Source organism: Dama dama, chromosome 18, assembly GCF_033118175.1.
Source record: "Dama dama isolate Ldn47 chromosome 18, ASM3311817v1, whole genome shotgun sequence".
Lineage (NCBI taxonomy): Eukaryota > Metazoa > Chordata > Mammalia > Artiodactyla > Cervidae > Dama > Dama dama.
The window spans coordinates 46871230-46884501 of NC_083698.1; the positions used below are offsets into that span (position 1 = coordinate 46871230).

General features: G+C 38.7%; 1 protein-coding gene across 8 annotated transcripts in view; it reads right to left on the reverse strand.

Moving 5' to 3' along the window:
* The window catches only part of NRCAM (neuronal cell adhesion molecule), a 92316-nt gene extending 84496 nt beyond the window's left edge, over positions 1 to 7820 (reverse strand). For 5 of the 8 annotated variants that reach the window (XM_061165269.1, XM_061165268.1, XM_061165265.1 and 2 more), the window contains exons 1-4: positions 7682 to 7820; positions 5262 to 5279; positions 2298 to 2403; positions 109 to 305 (exon numbers count right to left, since the gene is read on the reverse strand). In XM_061165269.1, the coding sequence (XP_061021252.1) occupies positions 109 to 305; positions 2298 to 2403; positions 5262 to 5279; positions 7682 to 7772 (412 nt within the window). In that variant the 5' untranslated portion in view covers positions 7773 to 7820. The remainder of the gene's footprint in view (positions 1 to 108; positions 306 to 2297; positions 2404 to 5261; positions 5280 to 7681) is intronic. The other 3 variants (XM_061165263.1, XM_061165262.1, XM_061165266.1) reach the window with 1 other exon arrangement.
* Between the last annotated feature and the right edge of the window lie 5452 nt (positions 7821 to 13272).

Here is a 13272-nt window from a genome sequence, read left to right on the forward strand (position 1 = left end):
TTTTTTTTCTACTGCCTTCTTGTAATGGTTATTTGGATGATGTAACAGATGCTGGTGTGGGAGCCAGACTTTAAAAAGGGTCCTGTTCAGCGAACAGGTCTGACTTACTGGATGGACGGATGACAATGTTATTAGAAATCGCAGCCCCGCGTTCGTTCCTGGCTGTACACTGATAGACTCCTTCATAGGTCTCTGCTTTCCCCTCGCTCATGATGTTGATTGTGAGGGTTCCCGAGCCAGGCTTCATGGTGACGAGAGGGTCTTTATCTATGTCAAAATGAGTCCCATTTCGGGTCCAGGAAAAGCTGCCAGCGCATAGAGGATTAAGCTTGTTAACAGTCCAGAAAAACAGGATTACTTACTCTTTAACAAATTCCTTGTAGTTTTACGAGTTTCTGAATAATTAGACTTTAATATTCAATAAAAGAGCTCCGTACCTAAAATGTTTCACTGAATTGTGACTTAGAAAAAAGTGCTGACCATACATACTAAGGTACATGTGTTCATCAGAAGTACCAAAATCTGACTCAATAAAGAAACCATGCATACAAATTGCCTGTCATTTTTCAAAGAAAATATTGTAAGTAGGTCACCAAGGCACACCTTCTTAGAGCTTTATTAGCATTTTTATTATAAACTCCATTATTTATAGAATTGATAACCTGTCTATAAAAATTTGCTCCAGGGTGAAGTGTAACATGAAAGGCCTTTACAAGTACTAATATATGTGTACATTAAAAGTGATCAGACTAGTGTCAAGTTACCACAAGGTAAAGTGTGAGTTGGGAGGAGAGGAAGAAACTTGAAATCAATGGTATTTTAAATGTCAGGGTTCATTTAAAAAGTGACCATTCTATATAAAATATATTTGAGAATTTTTAATCTAGAGATGATTTTGAAAATTTCTGGGAAAGTATTTCAAATTGGCAACTAAAAGTCTTCTTTTTCAGTTTTGTTTATATAAAATAAACGACTGCCTTATATAAAAGTCACAGAGGTCATGTAGTTAAAGATTTGGTAACTGGTTACAAATGAACAATGGCCATGCTTTTACACAAGCATTCATTTCTAAACTTTTCCGTGATTCCCAAGCCCTCTTGGATTTCCCTTCTCACTGCTTATCCATTTAGTGGGAGCTGTCACACCTCTTAGGGCAGGAGGCAGTGGGAGTGGGTACTACTGGTTTATGGTAAATAGAGATTAGGGATGCTGTAAAATATCCTACAAGGCACAGGAGAGCTCTGCCTCCATAACAAAAAATTATCCAGCCCAAAATATCAATAGAGCTAAGGTGGAGAAATCCTGCCTAACAGGGAGCTATAGGAAGTATTAAGTAAGTGTTAAACTGAAGGGGACACTGTCCATCAAAGGACATTGCATTAGGGCTTAAGCGCTCAAAAGTTTCTAATAATACAGCAGAACAGATTGCTTTTAAGCCAGACTTTGATGGAAATTTTTTATATCCTTAGGCATTTACTGCCAGTTAATTTTTTTCTCTGGTGCCAGTCTGTGATAGATTTGTAAGGCTGGTCATAGACAAACTCAGAAATACAATCCTGAGAAAATCTCCTGTCTATTTTATAATTTTAAAAATTCTACATTATATGTCCATAATAATCATCCAACTCTTGAAAACTTCTATATATTACTGGACAAGTTACAGATCACCCACTAAGGAGGTGTGGAACCTGGATAAGGTTACCTAGCATTATCAGGCATCAGTTTTCCCTCTATAAAATATATTGGTTGGACAAGATAATGTTTAATGTTTCTCCCAAGTCTAAAATGCTCTGCAGTGCTTATGAAAAGATGTATATGAAGCGTTCTGAGTGTTGTACTCTGCCATGTTTGGAAAACCACTTGGGGCTATTTTATAGACTTTGAGACAGCTAGGAGAGATCTTAGAAGTTGTGTAATTCAGCTTCTTTATTTTATAGATAAAGACACTAAGGCCCATAGAGAAGGAATTTGCCCATGTCACAGGCTGTCAGAAGGTTCTTTTGACATCTTCCCACAATTTTTTAGCATGTCATACAGAAAAGTATCAGTATGGAAATGCAACCACCTGGGTTTTTAGGAAGAACCAACTGAATTTAATTAAAAGCAGAGAGACAAAACAATGAGCCTACAAATGACACCTTAATAATTGGTGAAAGTGTGAAAGTGAAAGTGTCTGTCGCTCATTCTCCAGGGAAGAATGCTGGAGTGGGTTGCCATTCCCCTCTCCAGGGGATTGTCCTTACACAGGGATCAATCAATGCTTCTTTTCAGCATTACAACACCAGAAGCACACCTACCTTGGAGGAGGTTTCCCCTTTGCCTCACACTGGATTACAATATTCTCCCGAGGGTCAATAATGTAATCTTTTGGAGACTGTTGAGTGATGGTTGGTGGTTGTACCACTTAATTGTAGAAAGAAGAACAAAGGAGAGAAACAAATCATTTAATATTGTAACAGTAATCATATTTTTTCCTGTATCAAAATCACTTACCCTAGATTAAATAGGCTCCAAATGTTTTTAGTAATTTCTCGTGGTAACACACAACTCAGCAGATTTTTGGCTAAAAGACTCCTAAAATTTTGGAGTCAAGACATAACTCCCTTGTGGTAACTTTATGTGTTCATAAAGCCCATTTTCCCACACTGAAAGTTTGGGAAATTCATTACCAACATAAGCTTAAAATTTTCATTTCTGATGTAACAATGAGAAATTTCTCTGATATCTTTGGTTCAAATGATACCTTTTGATAAAATTTAAGTTACGAGGTAAACTTGCAACTTTCTTAAAAAAGAGTAACTGATTTACAGTTCATTCCTGGGTTCATGTAAATTAATACACTGGTAACAAATATATTTGAGAAGCAATGTTAAAAAGATGATTAAATTAGAGACTTGCCATGTCTTATTAGAGCTAGGAGGAAGGGGCTACTAGGAAGAAAGATAAAACAAGCTTATTTAGAAGATGAATTGGGAAGCTCTCTGTTATAGGAAACAATATTCTCATTTCAGTCTTCAAAGTGCTATGGGATCATTTATTATCACATTGTAGGAAGAAACTATTCTGACCCAAAATAACTGAATCTGAAAAAAAGCTGGTATCTGGACATTTGATGTTCAGGTCACTCTAAGATTACCATGCCCTCCTTGTGAAATCAGAATCACAGAGTGTAGAACAGGAACAGAAGGGAGAAATAATCTATTTTGACTTCTGTTGCTTAATGCAGCAAAATAGCTTGACTTCCTAGGCAAGCAGAGAGAAGCAAAGTGTCCTGGGTACAAGGTAACTACCTTGCACACCTCCAAGGAGAGCTGTTTACACAGACCAATGGTTCTCAATCAAGGGCCATTTGCCCCTACTCCTCTGGGGACAGCTGGCCACATCTAAAGATGATTCTGGTTGTCATCACTGGGGTGGGAGTGGTCCTGGCATCTGGGGGGGTAAAGGCCAGGGATGCTGTTAAACATCTTACAGGGTACAGGACAACTTAACAATGTAAAGACTTTGTATTTGGCTCATTTAAGATTTTCATATTTCAGATTGTCCCTTTCCTCTCCAAGTATGCTCTGGGCTTCCTTTGTGAAACTTCTTCCACCTGCCAATCAAGTTATTTCCCAAAGCCTCATAACTGTTCTCTGCCTTTGTCTTTCTTTCTTGTGGGGAACTGTGCACATAGCTAAACTGACATAGCTAAACTTTCAGGGCTTAAAAATGTCTTATAAATCTGCAGGCATGATTCTGTTTTCTTTGTCTCCAGTCATGTGTCTATTGACCAGACAGCTCTTACTAAATATCCAAAGAACACCTAAAATGCAGATCGAAAATGGAACTTGTAATTGCCATCATTTACTGCGCACCTGTTAACGCCAGGATACTGCACAGTGTCAATTCCAGGTCCCGTTAGCAAGATCCATCCCCTTCCTTAGCCTCCTAAGCCAGCTGCTCCTTTCAGCCCCTAGCACTGTCCAGGGGGGCCTCCTCCTTTGCAGCCCAGTCAGTTACCAATGCTGGGTAGCAGTTTAGTCTAACAATTAAGAACCAGTCTCTCTATTTGTTACCAGCTGTGAGAATTCAAGCAAGATTCTTAACTTCTGTGAGCTCTCATTTCCATAAAGGGAAAACAGGGTTTGAAAGTGGTGTCTCCCTCCTAGGGTTGCTGGGAAAATAAAATAAAATTATTTGTGCAAAATTCTTAGTCCATGCCAAACTGTAATGGTTCAGTGATATTACCCATATTTAGATTCTTATCACAGTCATTTTTATTTAGACCAGCTTCACTTTGCAGTGATCCTTTAGACTCTGGCAGTATAGAGTCCGGGATGATAGAAAGAAGCTTAGCATTCCCCACTAAGGGATCAGCAGGCATAGGTTGTGGGTAAGGGGGACTTTTAGGAGTGATTCAATCCGATTTCTTGTGCTTTTCTGCGAGTGACAGAGATGCAAGGGTGGTGGTCTCAGACCCAGAACTTAACGCAGCTGGTTTAGCTGCCACAGATCACTGCCAGGAGCTGACCATCTAGATGGAACTCTTTGAACAGTGCTGAGGTCATCGGGCAACCAACAGAGGCTATGAAGTAACAAGGGGAAAAGGTGATTTTATATAATTGTCCTGGTTAATCAAATACCAAAGGATTTTTCAAATGCTTGAAAGTTTTTTTTTTTTTTTAGGTAGATGATAGGTAGTGCCCAGCTGTCAGAAGCCGCAGTTTTAGATTAGAGCATGCCACTCAGAAACGATGTGAGTGGGGGTTGCTTGTCTTTTGTACACTTCCAAAAAAGATTCAAACTCTCTGGGCCATTTTACTGATGACATTATGAAACACTAGTCTACCCAGTCCTGCAGATTGAGCAAGTATATGAATGGACTCTGCTGAAGCACCTGCAAGCACTCAACTCCTATCTATATCCAAAGACATGCTTTTATTCCAGCCAGCTTTTAATAGCACTTAAAACCAGACATTCTCTTCCAATTTTGTGAGTTTTCTCATTGAGTTACATCAGATGTGAATGAAGCGCAGAAGTTAGTAATGCAGAATATTGGTAAAAGAAAAACAGTAATACCTGAGTCCAGAATTCATGCAGGGAATATATTCAACCTGCTTCATGGAATTTCATTGCAATACTTAGCCACAGTAAACACACATGCTTAAAAAGACGTTAGCCATGAAAATAAAATCATGCATTTAATTCACAGTATTCATTCAAAAACAAAGACACAGTCAAATTTTCACACTGCCTGGTAATGACCAAAAGACACTTACAGTCTTCAAGAAGTTTTGCTTTTTCCCCATCAATATCAGCAGGTGAGTGGGCGAACAGGATTAAAGAAAACCAGATGTTAGTAATAGGAACGTTAGCACCCTGAAGATAATAGGGGCATCTTGTCTATTTTATTTAACTTAAAAAACCAGCAGAGCAAAGGTAGAGGTGGTGAAGTAGTAAGAGAAAGAAACTCCCATTAAAGGTGTTGTTTATTCCTGAAGCAGTGACTTCTACAGAAACATATGGGAAGAACAAAAGAGATGCTATAGGCCAAAAAAAGATTCTGCCAGGAATAGGAATGGATAATTCCATGCCATACATGTTGTGCTGGACAAGTAATTATGTTCAATTTGAAAACTAGCTTAAATCTACAATTAATCTGAGTTGTCACATACTGTGTTGTGTCTGATCCTATTATCCCAGACATCACTATGCACATGGTAATGATACCTAACAATGGGACACTGCCACAAGGAGAGTGCTCCATCCAAGTCAAATCCAGCCCTGATCTGAGGTTTTTGTATTTCCATGGTTAATCCCCATGTTAGTAATTGCACTTTTCAGACTGCTAACATATTTCTGCTTCAGAATGCCTCAGTCACCGAGGGCTGCTGGTACCTACCCCAAGGTGCAGAAGAGGTGTAAGGAACTGGGGCAGAAAGAAATTGCATTAGCATGCAATTCACATGATTCCGCTGTGCTGCCTGTCATTACTACTTGCAAAGGTTAATGCAGGAGCGCCTGGGTTGTCCGTGACTTTCTTTTCATCATGGTTCTGCCTCTTCTCCATTAGCAGCAATAATTGAGTTAGCCGTAGGTGACTGTTTCCCTCTGATTGTTAGATTGAGCAGTCAGATTAAGGGGGAATATATTTAACACAAGAGAGAACAAAAGCATTTCTCTCAATGCTTTTCTCTCTCTCCTACATATCTGCTAGGGCAAATGCTTACTTAGGCATTCAAACTCCAATGGGCTTAACCAATCATATCTTTTTTTTTTTTTTTAATTGAAATTAAGGTCACTGAATGAATATCTTTTGAAAAGAAGTTGAATGTTGCATTTTCTTATACTTTAAAGATGCACAGCAAAGGGAGTCAACAAAGTATGGGGCCCATCACATCTCTTCTTCCCACTGGGAGTTGCAATCTCTTTGGTTAAAAAAAAAAAAGACATCACAACAATTGAATTGCCCCAGGAAAGTGTTATTTTCCTTGCACCTTGGAAAGCTTGCCAAACAGATGTTCTATTCAAGAAGCTAATGGATTTAAAGAGGTCATGTAGATTAGGGATAAAGACTAAATCAATTCTGAAGTACAGTAATTGTCCAGATTTGAAATTCTGCTTTCCATTGCAGGAAAAGTAACCCGTTGGCACTTAGCATTATCTGTAATTTTTCAGACGCCACCCAACTCAGGGAGAGTGCAGCATATACGGTGCTTTATTCAGGAAAGGGTGGGCTCCTATAGTAGCTGTTACTCGCTCCATTCTAAACAGCAATTTTGCTGAAGACTTGTTTTATTCTCAACATTGACATCTTGGTCTTTAATCACCATTTTTAAAACAAAGACCTTTCAGCAGGCTTTGACAAGACACATTTTCTAGCTCTAAACTCATACTTAAGATTCAAAACTCAAAAGTGAACTTCGCCTTGCCTGAGTCAAGAGAAATGAGTCGTGGGCAGTTTGGGGATGTGGAGGGCCGTGGGGCTGGCTGAGAGATGATCATTTTACTCTCAGCATTTGAAGGGAGAAGATGGAGAGGTGGGGAGAGGCCAAACCGGGGAGGGGGGGATCAGTGATCATTCTTTTTATTGGAGTATAGTTGCTTTACAATTCTGGGTTAGTTTCTGCTGTACAATATCGTCAATCAGCTAAATGTGTACATATATTCCCTCCCTCTTGAGCGTCCTTCCCCACCCCACCCCTCTAGGTCATCATCGAGCACCGAATTGAGCTCTCTGTGCCATTCAGCAGCTTCTCTCTCCCTATCTATTTCACACCTGGTAGTGTACACGTGTCAAGGCTACTCTCTCAGTTTGCCCCTCCCTCTCCCTCCCCGCCTGTGTCCAAGAGCAATTCCTACGGCTTTCTTGCAGGATGGCTTCTATAAAAAGTTGCCTGTTGGGAGGATCAGCTCACAATTCACTCCTTCCTGGGTCAGTCCCCTCAGTGGTTCACCAAAAGGAGCTGGAGGGAGGGCAAGACTGACAGGGAGAGGACCATGTGTCTGACCCATTTGATGGCCTTTTCTAGAGTCGGAGTCTTTTTTTCCCCTAGGGACTGATTCTTTACAAACACCAGGTGCTGTTTGATTTACTTTTCAGGATCACACAGACGTGTCCTCCATCCACACTGTTCGCGGTAAATGCCGGGGAGGTTCTGGCTCCAGGGGCTCAGAGCTTTGCAATGTTAATACTTACGATCAAGAGGGACTTCCAGGGCACTAATCATCTGGCACAGGAAGAGCATCAGCGGCACTCTGCCTGCAGATAAGCGCTTCTTTTTCGGCATTATTTTAAGCTGCGTTAGCCGAGCTCCTGCTGAGCCCCACAAGCTGAATTTCCTTTTCTTCTTTCACAAAAGATTTCTGTGCAGTGTTTCAATAATTCTCATGCAGGAAACTGAAAAAGCATAGAAGAAGAATGAGTGCATCTTTTTTTTTGAAAGAAGGAAATGAAGAGAGGAAGTCTGCAGTTCAGAACATCAGTTCTGTATAATACATGAACTCTAAATGGGAGCTAACTTTTAAATATTTAACTCTGAGGACTGAAAGAATCATTTATTCATAAATCAGCTAAAATTAGGTCAGAAATATTTGCAATGATGTCAAGCAAAACTTATCAATGCCATCCTTCTGGTTTTCCCAGTTTAAATATCTGTGTTTATATCAGAGGCTACCATGTCTCTAATAGAGCAAGAAAACTTGGCTTATAAATTGGTTAAAAGGGGTGACTTTGAAGGGGAGGCCTAATGGCTTCTCTTTCCCAGACATTCTCTCTGGGAAAGTTCAGGGTGTAGTTGTCAATTTGTTTCAAACTTCAAACGATTTACCGGCAGAGCCACCAAGAATACTGGCTGTTTCCCTCTCCTACCCGGACTGTGGCAGCAGACGTGCCTGGGCTCTGAGCTCCAGGTCTTCCTCACTGCAGCAACCCTCTGAAGCAAAGCTGGCTAATTTTCTCAAAAGGTCCTTGGTTAAATCGTTGGAGCAGTCTCATGGGACCTACCCAATAAAGTTCAAAATACCCTTAAACAGGTAATAAAAAAACTTCAATGATCTGGTCTGAATTTATCCTACCAACCTTATTTCTTCTTATTTCCACATAAGTTATTAATTTTTTTTCTTTGTCTGTTTGATTGCCTGATTCTGCTTTTCTTTTTTGGGTCAGTCCCTCAATATGCTTTGAGTTTTCCCAACTTCTTGCCTTGGTTTATCCCACTCCTTTTACCTGGAAATGTCCTCTCCACCAAATTTCCTCATCAGTGTCCAAAGGATTGCTTTATAGATCATTGAAAATGGAAACACAAGCTGACCACTCAAATAAAGTCATTTATTTCACCCTCTGAGAACCCCTGAAATTCCTTGTTTTATTCATCACGTTATAATACAGGTATATACTTTGGGGGGATATGCATGCTCTCCCCCCTACTACTGCAGGCAAAGATTGTGCCTCTCCCATCTTTGTACTCCTCTACAACCTAAAATAGTGTACCTGGCACATGAAAGTGTCTACTGTACACAAGAAAAGATGAGCACAAACACAGAATACAGGCTTCTGTCTGACAGTAGACTCCTGTGTGAAATGATGGGTATAATCTTCTCCCTAGGAGATGCGAGTGACCAATGGCTCTCTCTCAAGAAGGTAGGAGAGATGCCATTATTATAAACTAAGGTCATTCATGCAGTTTCATTACTGAATTATTTGTGTAATTGTGTATTTTAAAAATATCTATCTTTCCCACTCAACTGAAAACCTCCAAAGGGTAGGGACCACATCTTCCCTGTTCCCTATCATGTCCCCAGAGCTCATCACAGTGTCTGGTACATGGTAGGAAGTAAATAATATTGGTAGAAAAAAAAGACAGGGAAAGGGGAAAGATGAGGTTGTATTTAGAGAGGAAATCTGACCACAGTCTACCTAAGGCTATATTTATATTTATACTTATGTGCATGTATGCATGCTCAGTCATGTCTGACTCTTTGCAATCCCATGGACTATAGCCTGCCAGGCTTCTCTGTCCATGGGATCTTCCAAGCAAGAATACTGGAGTGGGTTGCCATTTCCTCTCCCCGGGGATCTTCCCAACCCAGGGATCGAACCCACGTCTCTGGAGTCTCCTATATTGGCAGGCAGATTCTTTACCATCATACCACCTGGGACTCCCTGGTTTCCCACCAGAATTCTTCAGTTTCTTACTCAATTCAGCATTATAGTCTAAAAGTCAGAAAACTGTATTTCTCCAAAAGTCCTTTATATAAATCCTCTTGAAGAGGAGGCATTTTTGCAAAGGTAACAGAGTGAAACCATAACTGTCTATATCTATACTACTTGGTTTGAAAATGAAACTCTTATCAATCTGATCAAATTAGTTGGCATATTATGTCTGTGTGTGGAAGAGAGCTTAAATGTATAAAAGAGAAATGAAATGATGCTGATAACGTGTTTTGCTAGCAACTGAGTTCTGATTTGAACATGATTATAACTGTAGTTGGGTATTTCTTGCAAAACAAATACAAAAATATGCTAAACAAATGCAAAAAATTCTAAACATAGACATTATACATACATAAATACTATTTTGTGAATGAAACGTCCATACTGTGTGCTTTCATTTAAGATCCTGGAAATTTGTCTTTCTATATTACAATACATAAACATCATGATTTAAACATTGAGAGGCAGGTAGAGAAGCTCACCCAACCATTTCTAACCAAAATATAAACCAGACTGTCTTTCTGTGCATGCAAAGCAGATCTATACTATTTAATCAGATTTACTTAGGCCTTTCATGATTTTTTCTGTTGAAATGCTAGTTGTGAATTTATAGATAGTCTTCAAGGAAAATAAACATAAATGCCAAGATGACCCTAAAACAAGTCAATGTTACATGCTACACATATTGAGAGAAAACTATAGAACCAAATATTGAGAAAACAAAGGGAACACCTGCCTGAACTGTGTGTCAAACTAATTGAGTTTATTCAATTTAAATGCCTGGAATAGATGCCAGAGAACTAAAACACTTTCTAGAAGATGTACAAATAAATGCACGTAAGATCTTAAGCAACTACATACAGTTTCTAAGTTCTCATTCATTATTTGTTTTCCCTGAATGCCTTAACTGTTCATCCTTCAAAACAGAGAAACTATTAGACAACATCCTATAGAAGAAAGTGTCATTCAACCTGCTTATCTTTTCAGAATATATATGGCATAAAATACTTCACATTAAATCACAGTGTTGTATAAAGAAAAAAATAAAAATCTTAAGAAAAATTGAGACAGCACTTACTTAAAGAGACATGAGTAAATCTTCACAATGAGAGGAGGTCAAGAATTATAATAAATGAAGATGCAGTCTCTCATCAGAAGCTGTAAGCTCATTTAAACCAATAGCCACAAAATCATCTCCAGTGTAGGTTCTGTTTGGGGAGGACAAAGCTATGGCCCAGCCCATCCTCTGAATCCTGCCCATGGAAAATCACTGACTTCTCCTATGAATGCCATCACAGGTGAATAACCCAATCTCTATGGACAGCACCAGGTCCCTGACACTCAGTCACAGTGAAAATCAAATACAACTACAGAAAACTGAACTTTCTCTCTGTAAGAGTGATGGGCTTTGCATGTCTCACAAAGGAAAACCACTGCTTCTGCACTCTTGAGTACTGACATCAGAGCCCTGCCCTGCCAGGAGCCCACCCGCCTGGTAGTTTACCTTGGAAAAATGGTCATTCTCTTTTACGTGAGAATCATGAACCAAAACTAAATGGTTTATGCAACTACATTAAGATGAATGAAACCCCCATCTGAAATAGCATCTTGTTTAGTCAAGTTATAGGGCATGCTAGCACAACAGAGTTTGTAATTTAAAAAAGATATTTGCCACAGACATTTTAAAGCATACTTAAATGAGAAAGATGATAGGTTCATCTTCAGAATACAAATCACCCCAATATTTAAAACTACATATATTAAAATGACCCAGAGTAAACATAAACAGGAAAGCCTTTTACTATTTTGCTTCATTTAACTCCATTCAAAGTGACTTTTCACATATTACCTTTAGAATCTCTGAAACAAGAGAAAAAAAATCTCCCTTCTTTAGTAAACTTATCACCATTAGGAAAGAAATGCAACTTAAGGTTCCCTTATTTCTTTTGTCTAAAATTCATATTAAGTCATACAAGCACACATTTTAACAAAGGTTTCATACTCCTGTTGCTTACCTAAGAAGTCTTGTCATTAGAAAGAAAAGAAAATATTTGCTTTTCTCAAATGAGAAATGAAATTAATTTGAATGAAAAAATAGCAGTTCTCTACCAGAACCAGGAGGCCATGCATTACTTACCATTTCATTCTAGCCTATTTGTACTTTTTAGCATCCCAACATGGGTGGTTCAGTGCTGACTGCACAATGTAACATGATCTACTCTCTAAGCCAATAAACAAAGATGCTTATGTGACTGCACGCCCTTTGGCACACTAATTATTGCCCTGGTGAGCCATCAGCAGCTGGCCTCTCTGAGTGGGTAGCTAACTGGAAGTGGCATCATCTTGACTGTGAAAGGTATTTTTGAGCAGCCAACTCAGGAGGGTTACTGTTTCTTAATTGAAGTACAGTTCATTTACAATGTTGTATCAGTTTCTGATATACAGGAAAGTGACTGACATATATATATCTGTGTGTGTATATATATATTCTCTTTCATATTATTTTCCATTATCATTTATTACAGGATGCTGGACATAGTTCCTATGCTATATAGTAGGACCTTGTTGTTTTTCTACTTTATGTATAGTAGTTTGTTGTCTACTAATTCCAAACTTCTAATTTATCCCTCCATCCTCTTCCCCCTTTGGTCACCACAAGTCTGTTCTCTATGTCTGTGAGTCTGTTTCCATCTTAAACATAAATGCATTTATGTGATATTCTAGATCCCACGTATCAATGATTAGTGATGTCACATTGTATGTCTTTGGTTTATTTCACCTAGCATGATAATCTCTAGGTCCATCTATATTGCTGCAAATGGCATTATTTTGTCCTCTTTTTTTTTTTTTTTTTTTTACAGCTGAGTAGTATTGGGATGGTTACTTTTTATATTTTGTTAAATATTTACCAAAAGGAATAAGCATGTTAATACCCAATCATAGCCCATGCCTGTGCTTGTCAGTCATAAGTTTTGAGTCTGAGACTATGGAAGGAAGATTAGAGAGAAATGGACAAAATGGTTTGTATAGTTAACACATCAACAAAGTCATACAAACCTATATAACTGCACTACCATGAATGTGCCTTAGAAAAAAGGAGTTTTGGATTATGTGACTCTAGAGACTGTAATGATCTCTTCAAATAACAAGGCAAATCTTGTGAAGCAAAGGCACATGTTTATAATTCCTTCTGAGCCCCAAAGGATGTCCCTTAATAGAGATTCTACAAGGAATCTGATACCTAGAACCTGAAGTAGTACTGAAGGAAAGGACGACAAGTAACAGATGTTTTTTAACCAAATAATAGATGGTAGAATACATCTTGATAATAGCTCAAATCTCCATTCCTCAGAGCACTATAACTGATTATCTTACTAGGTATTCATAAAACCATAGAAAATAGGAAAGCAGGTATTTTACCCATTTAACAGATGAAAGGAAAAAAAATCATGGGGCCATTATTCATTGGGACCTTCTCTGTACCAGGAATCACATTGAGTTTCTTCCATGTGTTAACTTATCTCATCTTGCCAATAACCCCAAGCAAGAAACTCTACTTCATTTCCCAGTTTACT